The 27,851-nt window shown below is 45.8% G+C and overlaps 2 protein-coding genes across 2 annotated transcripts in view; one reads left to right on the top strand and one right to left on the bottom strand.

Moving 5' to 3' along the window:
- APCDD1L (APC down-regulated 1 like) lies at positions 1–22,940 on the top strand. The gene is made up of 4 exons (XM_056507337.1): positions 1–387; positions 11,738–11,849; positions 12,536–13,085; positions 15,435–22,940. Exons 1-4 carry the CDS (start codon positions 351–353, stop codon positions 16,197–16,199), a joined length of 1,464 nt encoding a protein of 487 aa, XP_056363312.1. The 5' UTR covers positions 1–350; the 3' UTR covers positions 16,200–22,940.
- Positions 22,799–27,851, bottom strand: part of VAPB (VAMP associated protein B and C) — a 32,960-nt gene continuing 27,907 nt past the window's right edge. Inside the window, exon 6 of the mRNA XM_056507338.1 lies at positions 22,799–26,579. Coding sequence (XP_056363313.1) covers positions 26,421–26,579 — 159 coding nt within the window. The 3' untranslated portion in view covers positions 22,799–26,420. The remainder of the gene's footprint in view (positions 26,580–27,851) is intronic.

The raw sequence follows: 27,851 nt of genomic DNA, 5'->3' as shown, positions 1-27,851 counted from the left end.
CGGTGCGCGGCCGCATGTGGGGCGCAGGCGGCGGAGTCTCCACCTCTTCTGGCAGCGGGAACCTGTGGCTGCCAAGCTCCATTAAAGCCATCAGCAGCCAGGGGGACGCGCTCCGCGGCGAAGGCGGGGTGGGCTGCGGTGCTTTATTTTAAAATATATACTTTTCTTTTTTCTCCCTCCCCATCCCACCTTACTCCTTCGCAAGGCGCGGGCTGAGCAGGACGCCTGCGGGCTGAAGCCGGGGTGCCGCCGCCGCGGGCCCATGGCTGCACCGCCGGGCGCCGCGCCCCGCTGAGCTCCGCGGGCACCGGCGGCGAGCGCGCCTCTGGCCGGGACACACAGCGGGCACCATGCTCGGGTGCTGGTGGCTCGCAGGGCTGCTCCTAGGTAGGTCCCACCGCGGTGCCATCCCGGGCGACAGGACGGGAGGGCGAGCGGGTGGCGGAGTCCGGGTCGTACCCTCATGAGCGTCCGCGTCGCCTCCCTCACCCACCGGGCACGGTGCAGGGGCAGGAGCGGGCAGGGAGCTGGAGTGCGATGGGACTGACTTCATGGGGAGAGCGGAGGGACAGCGAGGAGTGCGCAAGAAGTGTGCGAGGAGAGCGCAGCGGACCGGGGAGGAGGATGCAGGAAAACGCAAGGGGAGTGCGAAGAGGGTACAAAGAAGCGGCGAGCAGGGGGCGAGAGGACCAGGACGGCGGGACTTGGTCCGGTCGGCACCGGGACAGGGATGCCGGGGTGCCCCCGCCCGGGCAGGAGGCACCTGGCGCCCGGAGCTCCCCGCCCGCCGCTCCACTCCCGGGTCACCCTCGGTGCCCGCCGGTCCCGGGCAGGGTGTCCCTCACCCTCGGTGCCCGAGGGTTTCCCCTCCGTGAGCCCGCAGGGTGCCAGGAGCTCTGCAGCTCCGCCGGGGAGCGCCCCGGACGGACCCCGGAGTCCCGGGTGCTGCCCCCGAGCTGTGGGAGCGGGAGCGGGGACAGAACCGCTGGAGCCTTTTCCGAGTGAGCGCCGTGCAGAGATGCCAGAAGGGCTGGCGGTGCGGTGCTGAGCTGCCCAGGGATGCTGGGCTGGGGCTCAGACTCTGCCGAGGCTCCCGGAGTGGTTGGGGTCCAGCATCCCCTTATGCCACCACAACTCGTTCCTGTCCCGACTGTGGTGCATGGAGAGCATCGAGCAGAGTTTAGCTGCAGGAAGGGCTTAGAAATGATTTTCGCTGGAGTTGAGAATTCTCCCTGGGAGGATCCAGCACCTGCCCTGGCAAGGGACAACCTCCCAAGTAGCCTCCTGCTCCAGGGACATGACACCGAGCCCCAGCTGTGCAGACAGACTCTGGAGCAGCGCAAGCTGCATCTTTGCGGCTCCCTTTCAGAAAGACATCTTTCAACCCCACGGTTCTTGGAGCAGTTTCAGAAGAAAAGGTTCTGGCTTTAAGAGACCATATGGGAGAACAAAGGCAACTGTGCTGTGAAAAAGCCACAAAATTATTTCTGTTTATGACAAGGAGCAGAGTGTGAGGGAGACTCCTCCATCCTCAAACAGTATTTTCCTAGGAAATGCAGAGGAGATCCTTGGTTCAGACTTCTGAACAGAAGGGACAGGTGAAAGGAAGGGTTGGGAGGATGTCCCTGAGGGCCCTGTGCAGTCTGGACACTGAAAATCCTGGTGCTTGGTTCCTACTGCTCTTTCTATCACTTAGTTCACTCATCTGAGGCTTTGGGCAGCAAATACCACACTGGCTCACCTCTCCAGCTCAGGGCTTAGTGATCAAGGCAAAAGAGCCGTGTAGTGACAGCTATTGGACATTACTTGCTTTAAGTGTAAAGGACCAGACTACAGAAAGAAATCTCTGAGCAGGGCACTTGTATAGAGTTACTTTCCTGTTCTTACATGGGATCTTTGTTCTGCATTGTTTGCAAAATAAAACTGAGAAATATGAATTCTCTAAGTATCTTATTAGCTCGAGTTGCTCTTCTCAGGGATCTGTTATACTGCATTATTTAAGTTTACTCACTGAAGTCTAATTAGAATAATTATCTCTTAAATCCTCATGTAGTTTCTCTCAGTCCAGTCTAACCTAAATTCTCTGCTTCTTGCATCTGATGTCAGTGAGAGAATTCCCATTGATTTCAGTAAGAAGGGAAACTGAACCTCAAAATAACTGTTTAAATACCTAAGTCAGACTCAGAACTCATTGAAATCAAAGCAAGCTTTGCTCACTGTGAGCAACACTAGCATTCTGCATTTTGCATAAGCATTAGCATGAGCATGACACCAGTGCATAATTAGTTGAAAAACCACTTTAGTTAAGTAACTGGATCTGACTTTGGAGTCTCCTCCAGAAAAGAATCACTCATTCCTGGAAATGTCCCCAGAGACTTGCTGAGTTTTACCTAAGCTTTCATTACAGTCTCTACATTCCAATAACACCACACGGATATTTTTCATGTGCAGCTTCTCCTACATGATTTCAACATAAAAGATCTATTCTTGCTTTCAATGTTTATTTTTAAGTTTGAAAGTGACATTGTTGAGGTAAGATAAGATCACCAGTTGCATTCAGTTAAGAGATTAGCAAGAGAATTCCATAAGTGATAGGACAACTTTCAGCATAGAGATGTGTGTCTATTTACACAATAATATGTCTGTTCTTACTATTAAACCAACATCATTGTCTTTGGATCAAATATTTATTTGGGTCATATTTACTTAGCTAATTTTTTTTTTTACCAAGTTGTTGGTTTTTATTCTTCATTTCTCAAGCCAGCCAAAAAAAATCAACAACTAATGTCTATGCTGGATCGTGTGATATAATTCTATTTTTTCTTTCAATAATTACAGGGTTAGCCACGTTTCAAAGTATATGGATATAGATAAAAACAGGGCTGAGATGTAAAAAAAGCACAAGTGAAAAAAATATTGTGTGGTTTCTATATTTTCCCCACAAGCACAAATTGTTGAGTAAGGAGATTTTCAAAAGCCAGAAATTGCTGTGAAGAAAACCAAAGCTGCAATCCAATGCTAGGGGAGGCTGCATCTGGCAGAACAAAGTTTGGAAAGAGGTTTTGCTTTCAGTGGGATCCTGTGTTTCCCCACAACAGAGCATATGTCATCTTTAAAGACAATGCTTTCATAAGTGAGATAAAATCTCTGCTAAAATCAACCTCAAAATTAGGAAGCACCTATACAATGCTCTTACACAAGTGCTTTGGTTTTCTTACTCATTTGCTGGGGAAGATAAAGGTATGAAAGAAGAGAAATTTCCTGATTTTAAGATGGTGTATCTCAGATATAATAATCCCAAGAAACTGACAGTGAGAACGTGAGAATTTCAATGTGTAACCCTTCTTCTGTAGGCTATGAGTGCTGCCAGAAACTGAAAATATGATTCATAGAACAGCTCCTTTTCTTCCCATTTTAAATTGTGTAAGATCTGAGGGGTTACTAAGCTGCAATCTGTGGGGTTTTTTTTCTTTAAGGAGTTAAAAGGTCTCATGGTTTAAAACACAAAATTAGAAAAATTCTGTTTCTGTGTCTTAGAAAAGAAGCTCTGATATCTATTTGAAATGCCAGGGCTTCAGGGTGTTAAGTGATAAGAGGGTTGAAATCCACGATTATTTTCGAGTTTTAGCAGGGTGATGGTGTGATAATTGTAGTTTTCATGGTGGTGTTTTCTCATTTTCAGTGAATAGTTTATTGAATCATCACGGTTTGAATTCAGCTGAAACTGTATGCTGAAAAGAAGCTCAGCTCCTGTGGCACTGTTAGACAGATATTTGGGTTGGTGCAACCTCTACTTATAGCTGGTGTGAGAGGATATAAATCAACTGGAGAAGTCTCACCACAGAGTGCTTGAAGAGATTTGCTTGAATTTAGATTTTAAAATAATACTTTAAACTTCAGTGTATGTCAAGCACTGAAAAAGTCCCCCATGGTTTTTCCTGGATTAATGAGAAACACTGACAAATGTGTGACATTTTGGCCTTGTCTAACTCCAAGACTGTGGTCTTTGGAAGCAGCTTTCTCTTGGCACTCTGGGATCAATGTATACACCAAGCTCCCCACTGAGACAATTGGATTCACCTTGTTCACACTCTCACTAAATCCACAAGTGCTGGACACGGCAGGTTATGGCATGGCTCTCCCCTGTTGATACAAAAACACAATGACATGTTATTTTTAAAGCTTTTCAGAGAAAAAAAAAAAAAAAAAAAAGATCATTTTTCCCAGTAAGGCTGCCTGGAAAAGACAGATGAAAATATAAATGACAGCAAGGTTTTGCTGCAGAAAAGCTCCCAGAGTTTGTTGGTTTTGAGTAGCACAAGTCCTGTTATTAGATTATGCAGCACGTAGGTTGAATGTCAGCTTTGATTTTAGCATCTGTCGGCAGAGTTTGGGAGAACTGGAACACATCAAAACTTGGCTAATGTGGACAGGCAAAACAGTAGACTGAAATTTCAGGCTATCTAGAAACCACACCCAGACCCCAAAACACATGTTAGAAGTAACTTTAATTCTGTGCTCCAGCTGAACAAGTAACCTTTTTCTGTGACCACTTGTGACTCTAAGTTAAACGCGTGTGTATTGCTGGTGTGGGCTCTGGATCAGTTTCCCTCTTTTCTGCAGAACTTTTTTCCTGAGGATACCTTCTGCTGTGACTTCTCCTGAATGCTCTTCTTATCCTTAGCTTCACAGGAGCCAAGCAGCCTCAGAATATTAGATCCTATTAGATCCTATTTTTATTACTATAAACAGTATCCTTGCAGCAGTTCCAGGAGTCCTGTTGTGTTAGGTGCTAAATAAAGAGAGAGCAAAAGGATTGTTCTTGCTTTAGTGGGTTTATAACCTAATTTCCTGGACTTAGATTTTCAGCAGTGACTACTTGACATGGCAGGGACCTGCTGGGATTCCCAGCTGTGTCCAGCAGTTTAGTACCTATTCAGTTGCTTAGGTCTCTACATCCCTAGATGCCTTTGTGCATCCGGCCCTCATTTCGAGTCCCACAGAGGCCAGGCAGGGATTGTGAAGAGCAGAGCAGTGAACAATGTGCTTACACAGGAGAGCAGCTGTCCCCCGTGGGAGCAGGGAACTGGGACAGCTCCATGGCAGTGGGAGACTGAAAGGCCACTCAGATTATCCTGCCAGCTCCCTGCCAAGAGCGGGTTGTTCCCTGCTGAACTAATGCTTTGCTCAATCCCTAAATCCTGCCAAGCAAGTGGACTTACATTGCCTACTACATTGTGCCTCCAGAAGTTCACCCTGCCATACAAGCCACATGTTTTTCCTCTCTTCATTCACTCCCAACAGAATCTTTTTATTCACTGCAAGGAATTCCATCCCTTCCTTGGTGTTTGTGCTTTGTGAATATTTATAGGCTGTTATCATATCCATCATGCTCAGCCAGGCTATATGTACTCTGCTCTTTTAATCTTCTTTTGTAACTCAATCCCTCCCACCCCCTCATCATTTTTTGTTGTTCTACTCTCAACTCCCGCCAGTTCCAGTTGCTCATTTTGCTTTGGGTAAATGCTGTATTTATGTTAATATTATATGGTGGGTGGTCCTCTCTGCACTCTTGGTCCATGTGAGTGATTTAGACATTTGAAATTAGGTTGACATTTTATAGCCAAGCCATGGCTGATTACTGGTTCTGCTCTTCAAAGCAGTCCAGGAAAAAATATGCTTAGCCATCTCTATTAAAAATGGCCACGAGAGCCACTAATAAAGTGTCTGTGCAGGGGTTCAGGGGCATTGCCAAAACCTGCATGGGTGCTCTATACATTCAAAACGACAGTGTGCCATTAATTTCATACCCATGTGCTGTTTTTTTCTGTTGGGTTTCCAACTCATCTGAATTAAGGAATATAGATGTAATATTTGCCATTTGGTAAGAATGTGAATTCTGGTTAGAATTTAACTGAGTCATGATAGTACCCCCGGGATATTGTTCAGCCTTGGACTGAATTGTCTTGTTTTTGTTTTGGAAAACAAATGCTTCCTCTCATGTGCTCTCCCCAGCCTCTCACTGCTCAGGCACCCAGGGAGTTAGAGATCTTAATGTGGTCTCACCTATCCCACTCAACTGAAATTCAAACGTTCAGCAGTTCTCAAGTAAAAATGCTCTAACATCACCTTTCTTTCCTTTGTTTTCTTTTGGGTTTTGGTTATATATTTACTTGTGCCAAATTCACATGGCAATACTGGTCAGAGTGTAACACAAGTCATGGTATGTTAATGCTGTGAGTTCTCAGATTTTGGCTCACACAGGACTCTGCTCTCAACCCTCTTGCCCTCTCTCCTGTCCCTGGCTGGGCTGCCCAGTGCAGGGCTGGCAGCAGGATGGGCTCTGAGCTAAGGGCCAGTGACCCCTGAGCTGACCACAGTGGCTGGCCCAGCTGGGGCCCCTGGGCTGCACAGAATTGCTGCTCTGTTCTCCAGTAAATCTTTTGACGCTGGGCAGTTTAGCTGTAGAAAAAGCATGGACTGGTCTGAGTGTGCAGCATCTGGGGGTGAGAGGGAGGAACATGAAGTGAAATGGCTCCTGTCTCTGTCAGGACAGCAAGCATGTTGTGAGTAGAGCTGTGTTGTGTGACCCTAGAGTGGTTTGGTGAGCATGAACTGCAGGACAGCTCTTGGGACGGTGGACTCACATCACTGTCATCACAAGTCCTCTGTGCCAGCTCTTACCTGTCCTGCTTAGTTCAGCCCAGTTGAGAATAAAATGATCTGTAAAGTCCCTTCCAAGCCAAACCATTCTGTGATTTTCCCCATCCCATTTCTCCTTCTTTCCTCAACCAGAGTATTTACAGTTTGTGGGGATGGGCATCTTCTGAATAAGGTGCTGATGGCACCTTTCCAGACTCCAGTAAAACTGGGATCAAGCCTTTGAATCCCATTGACAGTGTTGGGCTTGATTGTCTTTGGGGTAAACAGCCAGAGAGGCAGTTTTAAGAAGCCATTTTATTTAAATGTAGGTTATACTGAAGATCTTTGAGGTACTTCTCCTTCCTCCTCTTCCCTACCACAAATCCCATCTGTCTTGTCATCTGTCACTGGACATGACATTTAACAAGAAAAATACACGATTCCATTATTCCAAGAGCAAAATATTTACTTCTCTAGTGCCTTAAAAACCTCCAGGCAACTCACCACAAACCCTTCACTATTTTAATTGTGGATGAGACAGATCAGGCAGTGCTCACAGCCTTAGAACAAAGCCAGACTAAGACCATGGAATGGGATGTCTGAGTTCCTTTGCCATTGTGCTAAAAGAATGTGGTGAAAGTATGTTTTGAAAACTTTTCTAAAATCATCAGCTACTTGGGGCTTTTGAATCAGCTGAGTTTCCTCTTAGGATCTGCAGGATTTCATGTATGATTCTGCTCAGCTGCGCAGAGGAAACTCAAGGTGATGCTCTGCAGTGATAGTTCGTGGGTAATACAATTACTGTGCCAGCCCTGAAGGCATGACTGGGAAACATTAGTGAATTCAGAGCATTTTATGAATATCATGAACTGAACACCAGACTGGTGAAACAGATAAATGTGAATATACCCGTTTTGCAGACAAATAAGAGGAGGGATGAATAATAGAAAAACTTTTCCAGAACCCAAACAGTGCTCCAGTGAAAGCACTGGCATCCTCCCTCAACCACTTGACCACATTTTGGCTTCAGTTCAGGGAGGCATTACTAATCAGGAAAAATGCTCATGCACTGGCTTAATTTCAAGCACATGCTTAAGTTTCACTGAAACCAATTAGACTTAAGCATGTGCTTAAGTCCTGTTCTGAACTATGTTCAGTTTGCATATAGGCAAAATGAAAGATTCTGCTGTGATACAGTTTTCCATCCCCAGTGGGTTATATTTAAATTTTATAACTTTATAATATTATAATATAAAATTTATCTCTTCCCACAGAGCTGTTCTCTTGGGAATGCCTTTTTCTGAGTGAATTAAAAGCACCACTAACTTTATCTTCACACAAATGCAAGAAAAATTGATTTGCTAAATACAACCATTTTGTTTGCTTTTAGAAGAATGCTTATTCCTTTAGTGGCTAACCCAAAATCCATTCTGTGTGCTCTCAGGAGAGAAAAATGCTAAAGAAACACTGCTTTGCTGTGTTAATGGAGTCTGTGTGGAAAAGTATAATTCACTTATGCAAAATATATTGATACATTTCTTATCGTCTATTTCTTTCCAGTCTGAACATTCCTTAGAAAATATCAAAGGTTTTATGTCATCTCTAAATGAAGAAATGTGTAATGCTCCATGACTTCAGGCCCTGATCTTATCCCTGTGAATGGGTGACTAACTGAAACATTAGAATTATAAATGAGAATGATAAATTCTGGCCATAGGAGGCAATAACATGTAACAGATTAAACAATCTAGCTCTGGAGAAGAGCTGATCCACAGTAACTAATTTGTTGCAAACTGTAATATACGAATTTTCTCCTCCATTTATGAAGAAACAGATGTGTGACTCAACTTTGCTTTTTTCCAGAGTCAGTTTGCTTGGGGGAGCACAAGCAAGATTTGTTTCCAAGGAGGAATATGACAGCATTTCTCTGTTGGTTGATGGTTTTTTCCTTTAGAAGTGAGAAGTGGCTCTGCATCTGGAGCACACAGCACTCGTGTAGCACAAGGCTCTCATTTCCAGGCTTGGCTGTTGCCTTGGAATCTTTCACCTTAATTTTACCAACAATTTACTGTGGGGAGAACTTGAGAAGTTCCAGTTCTGCCCTTATCACTTGATGCCGTGGATCTGATTTTCCTGAAAGTGGTTGATACAAATGAATACTTGGTCAGCAGTTGCTGCTGGTGCTGTTTGCTCAAGGCTTGATCCAGTTTGTGCTGATTGCCACTCCTGAGTGCTTTTCAGCTCCCTTGCTCCAAGGCTTTGGGCTGTTTTTTGGGATGCAGCAAGCACAAAAAGCTGGGAAAAGCCTCTGTTTTGTCTGAGTGCTGTGCTGGAAACCCTTGTGGTTAATCGATACACACAGACAGCAGAGCGAGCGAGGGGAAGAGATCACAGTCAGGCATTTTTTTAGAACTTCCTATGAATGAGGATTTTTGTCTTGAAGGTGAATTGTGAATAATTCCTTCCTCCTGCCTGAGAACTCTATAGAGCAGTTAATTGTGTCTCTCTTAAGATAGAGGAGCTGCTCTGCTGTGTTTTACCAGGGGCTGAGAAACTGAGTGACATATGAGTGACAGCTGCTGTGTGGTGCTCTTGGAATAGAGAAGTGCTCTAACTACAGATTTTAGGCCTGGGACTGAACTTTTCCATCTTGAAAGGATGTTTGGATCTGGTGGGGCTAGAGCATTTGAGAGAGAAAAAAGCAGCCACAAAATTTGGACACAAGCCAATAGCTTTTGGTTTGAGGATGCATCCAGCTTGGAGTCTTGAGCACAATTAAGTAAGACAAAATCCCTAGGAATTCCCATCATGTCAAATATTTACATTCTGGAGGATTTTTTTTTTCCCATGAAGTTTGATCCCGATTATAAAAATTCCCTTTTGTATTGAATGTGTCATAATGCACTGATTGCATTGCCAAAGTGTCTTTGCTCCCAAACAATGTAGACTATTCCTGTTTCTGCCAAGAGTAGCACGAAGGGTTCAGTGGGATATTGAAGCTTCTGCTGCAATAAACACACACAGAGCTCAGTTTGTGAGTTAACTGGGTTATATTGTGTATATTTTATAGCTCCATTCTATATATCTATAGACTGCACTGATACCTCTGGAGTCTTTCTGTGGTTATGGGCAAGAGCAATTTTGACCCTTATGTCCATTATTACCTCTAATACAAATACAGTTATTTTTTAGTTTACTGTATTGTCTAGGATAATAACTTTGTGTTTGTTTGAAGTGTGGTTCAGTTGGGACTGCCCTTGTTCTGATGAGTCTCCAGTATTTAGGCCTCTTAGGGCAGTCAAATGAATCTTGGCGTATTCTGCACTTGAGTTTAAAAAAAAAAAGTCCTGGGAGTAGGGAGCACACAGCACCACAGAGCAAAGTCATGGCAGAGCTGGGGTGAGGATACAGATCCCCAGCTCCTAATGGCTCTCCTAAATAGGCACCCGTGGGGCAGCCTCACACATGCTGCAGCTGCCAAATTAGAGGTTTAACTGATAGCAGTGGGTTTTGTCATCCTGTATTTTCCCATTTTCACATGAAGAATCACAGGAACTGCATTTTAGGAGGCACGAGTGCAAGCAATTGTGAGGGAGTTGGCTGTGCCTGCTCACCTCATCCATCCCTTAAGGATGGTAAGAGCAGTGCAGTTGTGAGTCTGCTCCCAGAAGAGCCCTGAACTCTAATAATAATGTGTCTTTCCAGCTGTTTCATGCACTCCAGTGCAGGGCGAGGTACCAGAAAATGCAAGGCTGGTTTCCCTGGCCTTTAGGAACTGCTCTGCTGTGTCACTGGGGGCTTCCCTTTCCATGAGTTTACTCCTTTTGTGGTACTTCAGGCTTTGTGTGCTTAAGTCTACACAAACACATTTCAAGTGACCTGTAAAACCTTCACAAATGGCAACACCATAGTGAAATGACTGAATTTGTCCATCAGATAAGAGTCTGAAGTTATTGAGTGGGAATCCCTCTCCTTTTAGAGGGGATTTAGTGGGGCTCCCTCTCCAGGAGCCTCTGACTTGCACAGCAGACATTTAATTACCAAATTCCCACTTGACTTGATCCAGAGCTTGTATATTGTGACTCTGTGTCTTCATCTCCATGAATGAAGCACAGGGTGTGCAATCCTTTCACATCCTTATTCTATGGGAAGGCCACACATAGATGTTGGATCTTTTGTTCCAGCTGTTGGGCAGGCTGGAAAGCAACCTGTGTCCTAACATTAGTATGGAGTGAATAAAAGTTCAAAATGGCTTCAAAATGTTCAGCACACTCCTGGGTAAAATCCAAAGTACAGCTGGAGCAAAGGAACCCCACCTGGGCTCATAAAGGCCTGGCTGGGCTGGGCTCCACGGGATCAGGATCAGTTGTACCACAGAGAATCAGGGGGGTTTCAGAAGCAGCTTCACTGAGAGCTCATTCCGTGGTGCCATGGGGAAATCCCGAGTTTCTAAGAGAAGCAAGCCCACAATGAGTGCCACAGAGTGGTTAAGTAAAGAATGAATCATGTATAGGAATATATGTATGTATGTGAGTGTGCATGCAAAGGTCTTCAGGATTTAGCTGAGTGTTCACACATTCCCTAAGCCAATAACATCCGTTGTTATGGGAAATGAGGTAAGTGACAGAATTACTGTCCTTATGGCGGGCGACAGGCGAGGCCAGCGTTCCCATGCTGTAATTCCCCGTTCCAGCCGCTGCCTCAACAATAGCACGGGAGGGAGAGAACATGAACAAAGAGCGCTCGGTTTTATTTGAAGATTTAATCTAAAAACCAGTTGGATTCAGATGAAACTCAAGTCGGAAAACTTGAGTGAAATAAAAACCCCTGTGTCCTTAGCTAAGAGTTCGCTGCTGAGCGAGCCTGCCCGGGGTCCGTTCATTCTGCGCGGGGCTCGGCAGTCGGGGGGTTCGGCTGCGCGCTGCCCCCGTGTCCCTCTGCCCCCGTGTCCCGCTGACCCCGCTGACCCTTCCCCCGTGTCCCACTGACCCTGCTGACCCCGCTGACCCTTCCCCCGTGTCCTGCTGACCCCGCTGACCCCGTTGACCCCGCTGACCCCGCTGACCCCGCTGACCGCTCTCCCCGTGTCCCGCAGCCTGCGCGGCCGCGGAGCCGCACTGCCGCCAGCAGCTGCGCCACCTGCAGGACAGCGCCGGGATCGCCGCGCGGCTGCCGCCCCGCCTGGAGGGGCGCTGGGTCTCCACCGGGTAAGACACCCCAAAACCCCGGGAATGCACCTCCAGAGCCAGGGCAAGGCACCCCCAGAGCCCGAGAACGCGCCTCTCTCCCCTAAGTCGCCTCTAAAACCACTGGGAAGACACCCCATATCCTGGGAAGGAACATCCATCTCAACGCTCCCCTGATCCCCGGGAACGCGCCCTTAACACCCCGGGAAAGCCACCTCGTTCTCCCTCATCCACTGGGGACGCATCCCCAGACTCCCGGAGGGCCTCGGAATGGACCCGCAGAGGCCCCAGCCCCGCAGCGCAGCTCCTGCCCACCCTCGGTACAGCAAACTGCCAGGCAACAAGAAGAGAGTTTCCATCTCCCCCTCCCCAAGCCCTCATTCCCATCTGGAGAGGGCTGGGACCCCTCGGGTGTCCCTGGAGTCTCCTGCATCTTCCCCATCGGGGTGCAGCTTGGATGGCGGAGCAGCCCGGATCCCCGTGCCCTCCGCACCCCTCCCGTGGATCTGGCTGAAGTGTCAGATCCTCTGTCCATCACTCTCAGGTTTTAGTAGCTGATGCCCAGACTGTAAAACCACCCCAAGGGTGACCAAGGGAGGTGCTCGTTCTCTCCTCCCGCACCCCGGCTGCCCTGGGAGGGATTTATTTCTCCCCGCTGCCATTTATTTCTCCCCTCCCGCCGTGTCTCAGCTCTGCCTCCCCCGCAGGTGCGAGGTGCGGCCGGGACCCGAGTTCCTGACCCGCTCCTACCTCTTCTACACCAACCGGCTCTTCAAGGCTCTCCAGTTCTACTACTGGGACCCGTCCTGCCGCGACCCCTCCTACTCGCTGGTCATCAAGGGCAAGCTCCGGCTGCGCCAGGCCTCCTGGATCACCCGCGGGGCCACCGAGGCCGACTACCACCTGCACAAAGTGGGCATCGTGTTCCACAGCCAGAGGGCCATGCGGGAGGTGGCCTCCCGGACCAACCAGACCTCTGGCCAGGGCTGCGAGGGGTTCCTGCCCCCGGGGCGCTCCTGGGCGCCCGGAGCCCTGTACGAGGTGCTGAGCGCCAGGACGGAGCGCGACTGCACGGCGGCGCTGGGCTTCGCCATGCACGAGCTGAGCCTGCTGCGGGTGGAGAGGCACCTGCAGCCCCTGCCGCCGAGCGGGAGCCGCCTGGTGGAGGAGCTGTACCTGGGGGACATCCACACGGACTGGGCCGAGAGGCTGCACTACCGCCCCACCGGCTACCAGCGCCCCATGCAGAGCGCCCTGGTAAGGATGAGGTCTTTGTGCAGCCCCCTCATGGCACCAGGGCTTTGCCAGCAGGTTCAATGCCAGCAGCTCCCTGGCTGTTCAATGCCAGCAGGTCCCTGCCTTGCAGCACTTGGCCCCCTCAGTGCTAAGGGTGAGGCAGTGCGGGCTGCAGGGATGGGATCCCGGGTGCTCCAGGGTGTGTGGGGTTCACCCTCTGCCTTCCTGAGAGAACAGGACCAGGGTGGGTGGAAGCTCAGCAAAACCAGCATGGGAAACAAGCCTGCACTGACACGGGCCTGGAGCTTACAGCTTTTGTTTGGCTGTGTTTTCCTAGGAAATGCAGTTTCCTTGTTTCCCGCACCAAAGTCAGTGAAGGCTTCAGGCTGCACATTGGTCTGCTCTGCCCTTCATCTGCTCTGCCCTTCATCTGCTCTGCCCTCTCCTCACTCCTTGGGGTGTGCTCCAGGCTGAGGGGAACAAGGGATGTGCCATTAACTCTTCAGCCCTTGGTGTAATGCCAGTAGCACAGGAACTTGCCCCCAGTACAATAATGTTATTTCACAGAAATCAGACTTCCATTTTGACATACATAAAACTGAGCAGCAGACTCGGTTGCCTTTAATTCTATTTTGTTTTCTGCTTTATAGCAGCTTAGTTTATTCCCAGGAAAGCAGCTTTCCATCTGAATCGAAGCTGATCAAATCAGAAATGGTGGAGCAGTGAGATGGGGTGAAAAAATCTCTCTGAACTTTGCCAGATAGAAGGGAAATAAATGGAAAAAAAATCATTTTGGGGCAACATTCCTCAACACCTCAAACTACACCAACTGAACTTTGAAAAACACAGAGCAACACTCCTCTCCCTCTCAAAAGTAACATTCTCAAATTGGTTAAACTTGTGTTATCTTGGGCCAAAACCATATATATGAGCAAAACCAGATGGTAAACATAAACACTTTAAAAAGTTAATTTAAAACCAAACCTAAAGACACTGAAATTCACTCTCTGAATGCAGCACTGTAATTAATCAGCCAACAGCTCTCCAATGGACCCACACATGATGTCACCACTTGGCGATAATTAGAAGCTGCCATACATTAGAAATAACTTCACACGACTGGTTTAAGCAAGTAAGGGTTTTGTCTCCATGTCCGCAGTGACAATTTTATTGGGCATAAGATTTTTTTTTTTAATTTTTTATTTTTTGTGAACTGACATCCATTTGCCTGTGCTGGTGAGTTACACAGCTATGTCAGGAATTATTTTCTAACTCTTTATGAAAATATCACTCTTTTTTCCTTAAATTGATATCTGTTTTAAAGAAACCCATTCTCCCCAAATTACCTTTCATTATCAAAGAATTTCCTGCCTAAGGAGAGCATATATATTTGCCAACTTCTGGGATTATTTAGCCATAATGTACTGTGTACTGTCAGCACTCATTACTGTGACAGTAGCAGTAAAGCAAGCTGAAAATGACTAAATTACAGTAGACTCCAATCAACTTGCATGTAAATTACCCACCCTACAGTTAACTACTGAGTTATTTAACCTTCTTGCCTATGACAGTTCAGTAAAGATTAGCTCGTGTTCTAGAAAATTACATAATGTTCCAACCCTGCTTATTTAAAAATAAATCAGTTGTGATATATGAAGTAGAAGAAAAAATTCCAAGCTACACAAAATCCCTGCTGGCAGCGGATCAGGGGCAGGGCTGGTTCGTCTCAGAGCTCTGCACCAGCGGGGAAGGGAAGGTCAGGGCCTCCTTCTGCAGAGGGTCCTTTTCTCCTCCCGTTCTGCTGCTGGGAAAGCCCCACATCCCCCTCCCTTCTCTCCCGGCTCATCCCGGTCCTTCCCCGCATCCCTGGGTGTGGGAGCGCGGCAGGAACGGGGCCGGGGGGAGGCAGAGCGCCTTGGGCTGTCCTGGAGATGCTGCAGCCCCAGGCCGGGTGTCACAGCCTCCTTCATCCCCAAAAACCGCGGGTTGTTCTGTTCTGGCAGCGCCCAGCATCCTCATCCTCACGGAAATGCTGGGGAACACTGTGGATGTGCCGAGGGAGCGCTGCCCGCCCTGGCAGCGGCTCTGCCCGTGCCCCGAGCCCTGCTCGGGCTGTCCTGTCCTCAGCAGGGCGCAGCCGCTGTCCTTCAGCTACCAGAATAGCAAAGAGCAGGGCAGCGCTTTATCTCCCTTAATCTGCTCGGCAGCCTCTGCCAAGCTCCCCGCAGTTCCGCACCCTGCTGTGGGCGAGGGGAGTCGCGGCTTTTGAAACATTCTGGAAGGGTTGGTTTTTTTGGTTTCTTTTTCCTTTTTTTTTTTTTTTTTTTTTGCTTCCCAGTAGGCAGAACTGTTATTTTCTGTCTCCTGCAGCACCACGTGCACCCTTGCCCGGCGTGTGGGATTATCTCCGGGGCCGACGAGCATCACCCGCCGGTGCTGCCCGCCCGGGCCGCGCTGCCCATGCAGCTCAGCGGCAGCTGGGTCAGCACGCACTGCGAGGTGCGCCCGGCCGTGCTCTTCCTCACCCGCTTCTTCACATTCCACGGCAACAACCACACCTGGGAAGGGCATTACTATCACTACTCCGACCCGCTCTGCAGGCAGCCCACCTTCACCATCTACGCCTCGGGGCACTACTCGCAGGGCATCCCCTCCTCCAAGGTGCGGGGCGGCACCGAGCTGGCGTTCAAGGTCACCCAGGCTCGGGTGACGCCCATGGACCAGGTGACGGTGCTGATGCTCAACTCCTCGGAGCCGGGCAGCTGCGGGCTGGCGGGCTCCTGGAGCGCCGGGCTGGAGCAGGATATCACACCCACCAATGGATGCTTGGCTCTGGGCATCAAGCTGCCCCACACCGAGTACGAGCTGTTCAAAACGGAGCAGGACTCGCAGGAGCGCAGCCTCCTCTACATCGGGGAGCGACCCACGGACGGCTCCAGCCCCGACAGCCCCGACAAGAGACCCACCTCCTACCAGGCCCCCCTGATCCAGTGTGCTGCTGCCTCGGAGGAGTTCTCCAACTACATAAGTCTGAAATACGTGGGAAGAAAGGATGCTAATGGGACTGAAGCACTAAAACCTTTTCCTGTGGCCTTTTTATTGTTAATAGCACTTCTGTTTTTAAGATGGGACTAGTTATCTCTTCAGGTACCGTGCAGAATTCAGATAAATCTTGGTGCTAGCGTGATTTTTATATCCTTCAAATGAGCACATCTGGAATCAGTTTTACTCAGATTTGGAAACACTTTTTAAAAACACCCAATAGTGAATGAAGCCAAGGAGATATGCCTGACTCCACACTGTTTGTCCTGTGGCTTTATTGCCTAATTTCCCCTCTTTGCGTGCAAATTTAATGTAGTGACACGGATGCACTGCACATTGCAACAGATAATTTAGCAACATGAGGGGGAAAAAGAGTGACATCAATTAAAATTGCTGCTTTGAGCTTTTGACATTGCTAAAATTTAATCAAGAGCTTGATTCAGATGTAATTCAAACATCCAGAGTGTTGGCTGCTGAGTTTCTTTGAGGTTAAGTTCCCTCCCATCACACTCCTTTTTGCTGTTCATGCAAATTTAATCTGCAGAGTCAGTCAGCAATAAACAGTCAGCAAGTGTTCTTGAGAAGGGCACGGCTCACATGCCTCTTGCAGATATTTTCTGTACTTTGCCTGTGTATGTCCCACACAGGGACCCACAAACAATCTTTGTACTTGGAGATGCCCAGAACAGCCCTCACAGAGGGCTTGACTTTTTCACCTGACCCTGGCCATAGATTACAGTAGATGGAAAACTTTTCTGTGCACACCAGCTGCAGCATTCCCTGGCTGCAGCACTGCATCCCTGCTGTGCTGCCCAGCTCTCCAGTGCAGAGCTGGCCTGGCTGTGAGACAGCAGCAGTGTCCCCATGTCACTGCTGCCATGCCTGGCACTGTCACCATGTGCTGTGGGAAGGGAAAGATCCCTCACCAGCCTTCCCAGGCCATGCATTTCCACTGCCTCCTTTTCAGCTCCAGGCACAGCAGTTGTTAATCCAGCTCTCCTCCCAAAGTGTCACTTCCAGCCTCATTCCTGCACAGATGTTTTATAAATCTGCCTCTGGTGAACAATGAGCTGAAGAGATGCTCAGATCAGACAGCACAGTCAGGTCAAACTGATTCCTACTGACAAGCAGGACAAACAATGAAATTATATTCCCTGTCTGCTGCAGCTAAGCATCATGTAACTTCCTCGAGAAGCCCCTCTCCAGCAGCTAAATCCTCTCCAAATAAGCCTATATATCTTACCCACAAAGGATATTTTGTTAAAGCAGCTATGCAATAGCCACCTTCTTAATGCTGTATTTATGAACTTGCAGCTTGTACTTAGATAAATTATGGGGTTTATAACACAAAAATACTTGGGGGGATCTGTACATTAATAATTCAAATGAGATGCTTATTAAATGCATTACAGTTGTGACATAAATGTTGTCAGCATGTTCACATGTTCCAGGCATGACCCAGTATTAGTCATAAACAGTTCTACTCAAAGGTGATACACAGAAGGGCCAGGCTTGGCTGCTTTGCCTTGGGTTCCCTCCCTAATCCCTGGAGACTTCAGCAGGCAAATCTTATTTCCAGCCTTGTTGGTTGTGCTCTGTTCCTGCTGCTGCACTGAGATCCATGGGCAGCTGGAAGTGATCTCAGAGAAGGTGGTGTCTCCTTGGGGATGTTCCCATTAGGATGCTGTGAATTGGGCAAGTCTGGGCAGCTCAGCTGCACCTCCTGTAAGCCAAGCAGTGGCAGAACTGTTCCTTCAGGAGTTTCCCATCACTGTGCTCAGCACAGCCCAGGGAAAGGCTCCTGTGCTCCCATCAGCACAGGCACCTGTTCTGCAGGACACAGATGCCCATGGCAGGAATAGGGAACAGCCTTGTGCTGCCTTTGGAGCGTGGCTGGAAGAGGGACAAGGCAATTCCTGCCCTACATTTACCCCCGTGAACCAGATTTGTGTGCAGATACTTGTTTCATTTACACAGCAGAGAAATGGATTAAAGTTAACAAGTGTCCACGTCCTGCATGGTAAAAGCTCTTACAAGCCACAGATCCTTTCCAGGTGGGGATGGGATCAACATGATGTGATTCCCCATCACACAATCATGCAATGTTAGCAACAAGGCCTTGGGCAGGCTCTGCCCTGCAGCAGCTCAGGCACCACTGGCTCCAGCAGCAGCAGTGCCCCTGTGAAACCTCATCAGGAGCCTCCTTGTCCTCTTCCCCCCTCTCAGTACACCTCTGAGAGAAAAAAAAACCCACAAAAGAACTATTTGCATAAATATCATAACTTTTATTGTTCTGTTGACAGTTTTTGAAGACACATTCCTAAATTACACAGTTATTCTCTCTTAAGAATTTGTGCCTTTTTCCAATTTGAATTTGCCTGGCTTTGACTGCCAGTTGGTGATTCTTGTGCTGCTTTTTAAGATCAGAGAGCTGCAGTGTGCAGTATTTTCTGCCTGTGAAGGTACTAGTGCACTATAATCAAGACAGTCACAATTCTGATAGAAAAACTCAGATAACTGAGTTTTCTCTCACCCTCTCTAAGGCATTTCACACTCCACCAGTAATTTCTGAATCCTTTTTTTTTGCATCCATTCCAATTACTCAGCTTCTCTTGTAGAATGTAAATATCCAAACTGCATCCAAAATTCCCAACTCTCCCAGCTGAGACATACAGAAGGATAATCACTTACAGCTAACAGTAATTAAAAACAAGAACACATTCGTATTCATTAGGCTTTTACCCTGGGACAGCACTGGGAATGTACACGGAGCTGTTACTCATTCTGGTCCTGGCTATGGATATTTTTGTTATGTTTTATCAGCAGTGATTTTGTATGTGTTCCTCAGTGACCTGGAACCAGTGAATCTGCCAGGTCCCTGCAGAACCCTTCTCTGGGCATCCCCATTCCATTGTGGTTCTCTCTGAACTGCAGCAGTGAGTGATTGTCAGGGAACACAGCTCACTCTGAGCCCAAAGAGAACTGAAACCCAAAAGACAGAATGAAAGGATTTACACCAAGCTCTGTCAGGAACATCCATCTCCTTTTCCATCCCTTTCCAGGGTGTTTCACTGTCCTGACCCACTGCCCACCCCCAGCAGCAGCTCAGACGCTGCCTCAGGTTCCTCTCTTGCAAACACTGGTCAAGGTTTCTGGGCCTACTGAATTAAAAAAAACTGTTAATTTTTAATCCTGAGCATTGCTAAGGAATGACATCACCTTTCCAATTCTCTTGCATCATCCCTAGGTTTTACCTCCTGCATCTATTTCTTAACAGTTCTTCTGCTATTGCAGATTTCCCCTGAACTTCAGCTCATCACCCTCTCTGAGCACTCCAACCCATATTTTTCTTTTCCTTTGGCTTGTGCTTTCCTTATTTTTTACATTTCCTAACTCCCATTTTGAATGGATTGCTGTCTGCTCCTCTTTTTCCTATTTGTTTTATATTACTTTCCAGCTAATTTTCCCCTCATTTCATCACTGAAGTAGGATGGGCAGTTAGCCAAAGTTGTCCCCCTTCTCAGTTGCAAAATTATTGGGTTTTTGGCCATTTAATATCTTTCACTTAGAAAACTGTCAATTCTACCTCAGTTTTTCATCTAATTTCCTCCCCACTCCCAGATCTGATATGAAATTTGCTCAGCTATGCCCTTTTGAAGCACCAATTACATTTATTAGCAGCTCACATGGCTGTTTGCTGAGCTCCACTGCAATCAGGATCCCAACCTCAGGTTTGACATTCATTTATCTTTAGCTGGCATAAACAAGACAAACCCAAATAATTTCATCTTTCATGTCTAACACTGCTTCAGAAAAATAGGTCTAGGACATAGACCAGGAGCTTTAATCCTGACTGCTGGGTTGCTTTCTACTACAAAACAAATAAATACCTTTTTACTGGCCCTGTGAAGAAAACCCAAGCCAATGTGTGCTGGAAGTTGATGGTAACAGGCACATGTGTCTTAGTAAACTCTTCTACATTCACTTCTTTTAGCACTTTTTAAAAAGATTAATGATTTTTTAACTAGTCCAAAAAGGAAAAATAAAATAATTTCCCAAGTCTCAAACAATTTTCTGGCTTCCTGCTCTGAGTCTGAGCCTTCAGTACCTTCTTTAATATCAAAAGCTCCTCAGACAAGCTGCCTTTCCAATTTTCTGCTTCTTTAGCAGGTGCAGAAGTTTAAAGCATGAGCCAAGTCTGCCAAACAGTCCTGGGTCTGACACACAGCTCAATTAGCAGTAACTTATTTTTCCAATTAACCACCTTCATGCCTTCTTGTTTAAAATACCTTAGAATGCATTATTACATTCTAGACTTCCCAGATAAAATGCAACACAAAAAATCTGAAGCACTTTTGGATACATTAACAACAGTGTGCTACTGCTTTATTTGAGAAATAATCCACATGGAATAAATACAAAAGCCTGTCCCACACTATAAATAAATCCACTGCACTGGAACAGCAGGAGGCAGCTGGAGACAGGAGATGGGTGACAAGACTTGTCACTCCAAACTCCACAAAGAGTGAAGAGGAAGAAAAAACAAAGAGGAAGCAGGAGGTGAGTGGCTGTGTGGGATGGGGAAAGGCATCAGGACAGTCAGATCTCCATGAGAGATCCAGGGGAGAGCCCTGCCAGGCAGGGAGCAGCAAACCTGGAAGGGTGATGGGAAGAAAGAAACCCAGATGGAAAACAGGCAGCAGGGAAGAAAAGCCATTTAAAGATGCTCAGCTGAACATGAGTTTCCCTGCCAAGGAGCAGGGAAGGAACAGGGATGACTTGGCCTGGACCAAAGAGCTGAGGGAGGGGATGGAGAGAGATTTGACAGCTCAGAACAGAGCAGGAGGGAGACTGGGCAGCAGAGCCTCCAGCCCCACTGAAAGGCTCCTTCGGGCTCAGCACTGAGGCAGAGATTCCTGGCTCCAATCACACTTGTGTGTGGCCTCCCAGTGAAATGTGGAAACAGAAATTGCTGCTTCAGCTCCCAGTTCCTCCCCACCACGTCAGGAGCTCAGGTCAAGAACGGGGATCCACACACACAGAGTTCCCCTGACACACACGTGGGTTACACCCAACACCACAGTGCCACACTGGAAGTTCAGCTTTAAAAATCCTGTTTATAGGTAACTTAAGAGAAATAAGGGCTCTCCAGGCACCAAAGCTGGGCAGTTCTGGACAATTTCTGAGCAGCATCAGCTCAGATTTGATCACTGCAATGATCAGACACTGCAATGTGCTCCCCAAACTCACAGTGCACAAACCTGGTTCTGCCATTTCCTAACTCCTGAGTGCTTGACTTTGTACAGCCTTAATAAAGGCCTTTTAAAAGTAGCTCTCTGTGGGTAATTGTGTGTGGGACATTTGCCAAACTAAACATGAGGGAGTTCAAGAGGCTTTTCTAATCTTGTGAGTTTATCCACCAAAGAAAAAGATTTGATTAAAAAAATGAAGTACAGCTGAACTGGGAACAATACTTTACTACAGGCTGTTCCTCATAGGCACTTCGAAATCTTGAAAGAAACCCCCACAAAATTAGGAACTTATTAAATCAGAAAGAAATGTACCAATGAAGAAACATAAACAGAAATGCCAGATGTATAATGTCAACTTGTAATGCACAGCTTCAATTAATTCTTCTTAATTCATTTGTTTTCTTAACTTCTTTTTGTTTTGCTCTCTGGAAAAGGCCATTTTCTAATGACAGATCACAGGAGGAAAGATTCAAAGTTCAAGTTTACTCCAAGGAAAAGCAGCCTCATTTCTGTGCCTGCAGACCCCACATCCCTTTTGTAATTTTCACTCTTGCAGAGGCTTCAGGACAAACTCAGGCCTGGACTGGGAGGCAAAGAGATCTACATGGGAGTTTAATAAAGATTTCAAAGTTTTGCTTTTTGGGTACAAATGTGAAATTAGTTGATGAACAGGAACTGAAGCCGCAGGAAATGGCAGAGGGAATGACAGGCACAGTCACTCTGCAGGTGTGCATGGTGCTCATTAGAGTATTACATGCAAGATTCCTGGCTGGCTCTCATTTGTGTTATTTTAAAAATAATCTTCATTTATCCAGCAAAAAAACCCAACCCATTAATCAACCAACTTTTATAGTTAAGCAGATTTGAGCATGGAAACACAATTACTTTGTTCTGTGAAGTGGATCTTCTCAAAATCCCAAACACATAAACTGGATTTCACTCACCACCTGCCACTTCTCCACTTCCTCACTCGAGGATCTGGGCCATGGATGCTCCCCCACTCCCCAACCATGGCACAGTGGCTCCCCAGGCCCTGTGCAGCACCAGTGCAGCACCAGTGCAGCTGTGACCCAGCCACAACAAACAGGAGCTTCAGAGTGTTATTTTACAGGGGCTTTAATTTCAAACAGAGGGATTTTTAGTGGTGCTTTTTTCTTCACTTACTTGATATAGAAAACAGAACTCAGGATGTGGAATTTCAGGACATCACATAGGGCAAGAGAAATACAGCTTCAAACTTCAGAGCACTACAGTGAAGCCACTATTGTGCCTGAAAATTAAGGACATTCCACTGAAAAGACAGAAGTGGCATTTTCTGAAGAAAAGGGATGATAGTTTTCTTCCACTGGGCAGTGCAACATCAAGTATGCCAAGACATAAATGATCCATTTTTTGTGCACCATAATGTAAAATTGCTGACAAGAATTGCAAGTTCACATGTGCAGCAGATACAAACCCTTCATAGTTTATTGATGAACAGAAATTCTAGTGAATTGCAAAGTGAAGTTCCAACTTTATCCCACTAACAGCATTTCAGGAGGAAAAAAGTAACACCACCATTGAGCTTTACAATCCTGTATTTTTAGAAAATGACATTATGGTACATCAATCCCCCTCAACAGAACAACATGACATGATCTTGCTCTTCAGCCCCCAGGCTACTCCCCAGTAACCTGAGCTGGTCCTGGCTTGCACATGCAGCTGTTCCAGCTGTGCATTCCCAGCTGACACCTGCCAATGCACAGCAATAGTTATGATCACTCATGCACGGAGTATTTGCTTTAAGATGTGGAGAACTACATAAAAATAGAAGAAACCATTTTCCATTCGTTTCCCAGCTCTAGGTTTCAAGACATTTCAGGTGTCTGTTTATCCCAAACTTGCCCAAAGAGTGCACCAAGCAGCCTCTACTGGGTGTTACAAAAATCAACAATAAATGTGCAAGTGGTCATCTTAAAGTAACAGCAAGGACAATAATTAGATTAGTAATAACTTGATTTCTACTACCATGAATCAATCACAGGTTTCTAGTATCTGATGTTGTGTGAGGACCCCAGACAATAATCTTATTTAGAAACTCTACATTTTGTGCACAACTTTCTAAGATGTAAAATGTCCTTCAGAATAATTCACTTGCTGTGAATACTTCATGAGAACATTTGCTTTTGTGTTGTCATGAAAGGAACAACTTACAAAAAGAGCCAGGTGGCTTAAGAATATCCATCCAATCTATATTTGCACTCTATCTACAAACTGGCCTTTTAGGAACCTTGGAAGAAAAAAATCCTTAAGATTTCTCTCTACTGCCTATGAAAGAAGGGTTTGGTCAAACGAGGAGTGAGAATTCCCCTGATCTGTCACTTTATTTCAAGCTCAGCAAAGCAAGCATTAGCCAGACAATTCAGGGATACTGTGTCCAGGCTCTTGTCAAAAATGGTGAGGGAAAAGCTCAGGATTTTGTTAATTTCTAAAATACAAGCAGTTAATTTAAGAGTCTTGTTTAGGACTGGTGGTGTGGGTCAGCCCAGCTGCAGGCTACAGATGCTACCAACAATGAAATCCTCTCCTGGTCTCCCTGATCAGTGCTTGAAGGGAATCTGGAAAAGCATGAGAGGATTTTCTGGGACCTCTTTATGATGCTGGAGTGCAGACACCAGGAACAGCTTTGCTCACAAACGATCTGCAGCTCCAGGCTGGCACAGACCACCAAAAGTGACTGCTGAGCACTGGGGGAGGACAGAGCTGCTGCTGGCTTTGCCCTGGGCCAGCAAAGGCAGCTGTGGGAGCTTTACACAGTGTGAAACCTGCCTGGAACACCACTCCAGATATCCCCACAGGAACCAGTTTAAACCTCCAATCCTCCTCCTATATCCTGCAAAGACAGTGATTTTTTTTTTTTTAAACCAACCTCTTTTAGGCTGTTTTTAAGCACAACAAAGGACTCTCAAAAAAACTTATTTTTTTCAAAGTGAATCAGAAATTTCTTATAAGAGAACAAGATATTTACAACCACTTTAAAAAAAATCTACTTCATATCTCAGTCTCCCTTCAGCAAAGGTTTTCTCAAATACATTCTTCAAAGCCATGAAAATTAATTTTGCAGTACCACTCACAATGCTGTCTTTCTGAAAAGAATGCTTCATTAGAAAGTTTTCTTCAGCTTCTACTGCCCAGGAAATATCTTCTTCTTGATCAATTCTGCCCAATTTGTCCCATGAACTCCCTGATTGGTCCTTCCCAGCTCATCTCCCTCCTGCCCTGCCCTTTGCAGCCAGGCTGCAGTGGCTCTGTCCCTTCCCTCTGAGCAGACAAGGCACCAGCACTTTAAAATGCTAAAAATACACCTCTCCTTTCTATTGAATCTCCTACAAATACTCCCAGACTCATGTTCATAAGCTGAACACACCAGTTACAGGGGCTTTTCCCACCTATTTTCTCATTAAGCCTCACATAAAATTTCACTTATTTGCACTTGCAGAGGAGGAAGCCCTTGAGACACAAGTGGAACAAACAAAAAAAATCAAGGAGTGCAGCAGACAGGCTGCAGCCCCAACAGCTTTCTCACAGAATCCCAGGAATAGGGAAGGAATGACAGAAGTCATTTTTAAAAGACTCAGCTTCATTTTGTAATATGCTTCAAAAATTTTTTTTCACTGAATGTTTCTGGGTCTACCATTTAAGAATAGATGTAAATTTACCTGCTCAAAAACTGTTTCATCTACTGAATCCATCATGTTTAAACACTCTGAGTTTCTTTATACACCTTGTGGTAAAAGGAAGCCTAGAAATAAAATCACCTTATTCCAAAGGTGCTGTCAAGTGTCTGGGGTGGCTTGGTTTGATTTTAAAATTCATCTGGAAATAGAAATACACCCTGAAATACAACTGTAAATTTCCTTATGCCATGGACAAAGCTGACAAGAGAACACTGTTTCCTCCCCATCTCTAAAACTGAGAGCAGGACAAAAGTAACAAAGGAAACATTAATTTGGGGGCTTTATTTAATTTTTCTTATTTTCTTTTTTTTTTTTTTTTTTTTTTCAGATGCTACATAGTCAAACAAGATTGGTCTTTTTACGGCATAGGACTAGTTTACTACTAATAATTTTGTTTCTCCCCTAGATAGACTTATTTACATACAAAAACAGTTTCCTGACCACTGTTTCCCCAATGCTCAGATGATCCAAACTCCCAACAATTGTGTAGTGCCCAAAACACCAGGAGGCAGAAGAATCTTGCACCACTACAGCAGCAAAGTTTTAGTTCTCATCACTGGCTTTGAACAGGTGCCTTTTCATACCACAAAGTATTAGTCAATTCTGTGACAATAAGGAAACATGAGATGAAATACATTAAATAAGTCAAATATGCATTAAACATCTCTGAATAACATTTTAATTCAACTAAATGAACCAACAGCAATGTAGCTTGGTCCCTTGGTGAGAACAAGGCATTGACCTTTATTCTGAACAAGCCCCTTGGTGCTGCCCAGCTCCTCAGTGCTGCCACAGACAAGTCTTTGCAGCTCCCCACTACTCATTCAAGTGCCAAGGAATTGGTAACTTGCACAGAGTTGAAGACACTGACAGAAACTGTTAAATTCATGAGCAGAATGGTGGATTAACATATTTTACAGAAGTTATCAACTCCTCCTGCCTAACCCAGCTCCAAACATCCCTAGGGCCAGCTCCAGCAGTGGAGGAAGAGGTTTTTCTAGTTTTCCTTTTTTTTTTCTTTTTTTTTTTTAAAAAGAGGTAATCCAGCAACATGTACCAGGGTCTAAGAATGTTTAAAATGACATATACAATATTCCATTGTAGTGTTAAATCAGGATTTTCTCCCCCCTTCATCACTGAAGCATATTCTCTTTCATTCATTCCCTCACCGTACATTTTGAACTTTCTAGATTATGTTACATAGTATTTGTGCAGGGGTAATTTAAAGGCAAGACCTGTGAGATGTCATACATTAATTTTTTTTTTTTAAACATTGTTATGAATAAATTTAATCCAATGATATGGCAGAACCATCAAACCAATTTACAATTTCCAGCATGCTGCCTCTACAAGGCTATTTTTCCTATAATTACACCAAAGACAAAGAACAAAACCACCAAAGCAAGTAGTCTGGAGCTGAGCCCTTCATCCTTGACAGCAGCTGCAGAAGGAGATATTGGGTTGTTTGTCTGGGGTACCTTCCTCATCCGCAGTCCATCTTCTTCCTAAAGGAGGAGAAATTGATTATTTTACAAAAAAACAGCTTTAAATATTCACCCTTATATTTATTTAGGTGGGTGTTATAGAACAGGTGAAAGTGAATTTACAGCTAAGTTAGAGCTCTGTTTCCTGAATGACCCTGAGAGGGAAGGGGAGTGAGGCAGAAGAGGAAAGCCACAGGCTCGTGTCCTGCTGAGGGAGTGGGGAAGCACTGAGGGACCTGCCAGAGCTCCTGCCCAAAGTCTAGAGACAGCTCCAGAACTCCAGAAAAACGATGGAGGAAATGCCATGAAGGTGCTTTTCTTGCTCTGCAAGCAAGTAAGGTGCTGGTGGGGAAAGTGTTTCTCAGCATAACTAAGATGAAGTTGCATGTTTTTCACAAGCCAAGGCAATTCACTCCTCATTCCCCACGTCAGATGTCACAACAGATCTTCCCAGTTCCTGAAGGGAAATCAGTTTCCCCCTTCATATTAATGCTGACATTTTGACATGAACCTAATGGCAATAATTAGGATATTTTCTTGAGAGGACTTTGGCTGCTCACCTGATTTAAAGATGAGTCAACAGATAAAGCAATGTAACTCCAGCAGAAATTCTCATTTCAAGTGGGGATCAGCTCCCCTCAGCTGTCCCTGAGCCCTTGTGCAGCACTGCTGTGTGTTAGCACACTCCAGTCACACACACACACACTCACAGCACTTCAGGAGAGGGACAAATGAGTCTTTGTGACTTAATTTGTGCTCAGCTGAAGCAACAGTGTTAGACTTTTTAATGTGACACAGTATTACAGTACAAAAGTATAAGGTACCAAAGCAAAAGTCTCCAGTCCATACTTAAAAAAATACTCAAGAAACAAAATGGTAATGAAAGTTACTGCAGTCTTAAAAATTATCAGATAAGTGAAATTCAAATGGCTCAGGGTGTGTCAGTGTTTCTTACTTTTGAATTTAAAAAACATGATCTGAAGGCAAACTTATTTTCTTATTAATTAATTTATTTACTCACTGGAAGCCAGAGGCTACCCATACCTCACAGCTGCTCTAATTCTGAATGGGGACAACTGACAGTTGTAAACAAGAAAATGTTTACATACAACAAGCTTTGTATAGAAACAAATTTTCATTTTAAATATTTTCATTTCCTTCTGACAGTGACTCCAGCCTGACACTGACAGCACCTGGCAGCAGGCAGTGATTTAACATTGCTTTCTGATGTTTTACAGATGTTTTTAACACTCCACAAGGGGAACAAAGAGCTCACCCATCAAGGATGTTACT

Source organism: Oenanthe melanoleuca, chromosome 20 (genome assembly GCF_029582105.1).
Source record: "Oenanthe melanoleuca isolate GR-GAL-2019-014 chromosome 20, OMel1.0, whole genome shotgun sequence".
Taxonomy (NCBI): domain Eukaryota; kingdom Metazoa; phylum Chordata; class Aves; order Passeriformes; family Muscicapidae; genus Oenanthe; species Oenanthe melanoleuca.
Note: the sequence above shows the minus strand (reverse complement) of the source record. Positions and strands in the feature narration are given on the sequence as shown.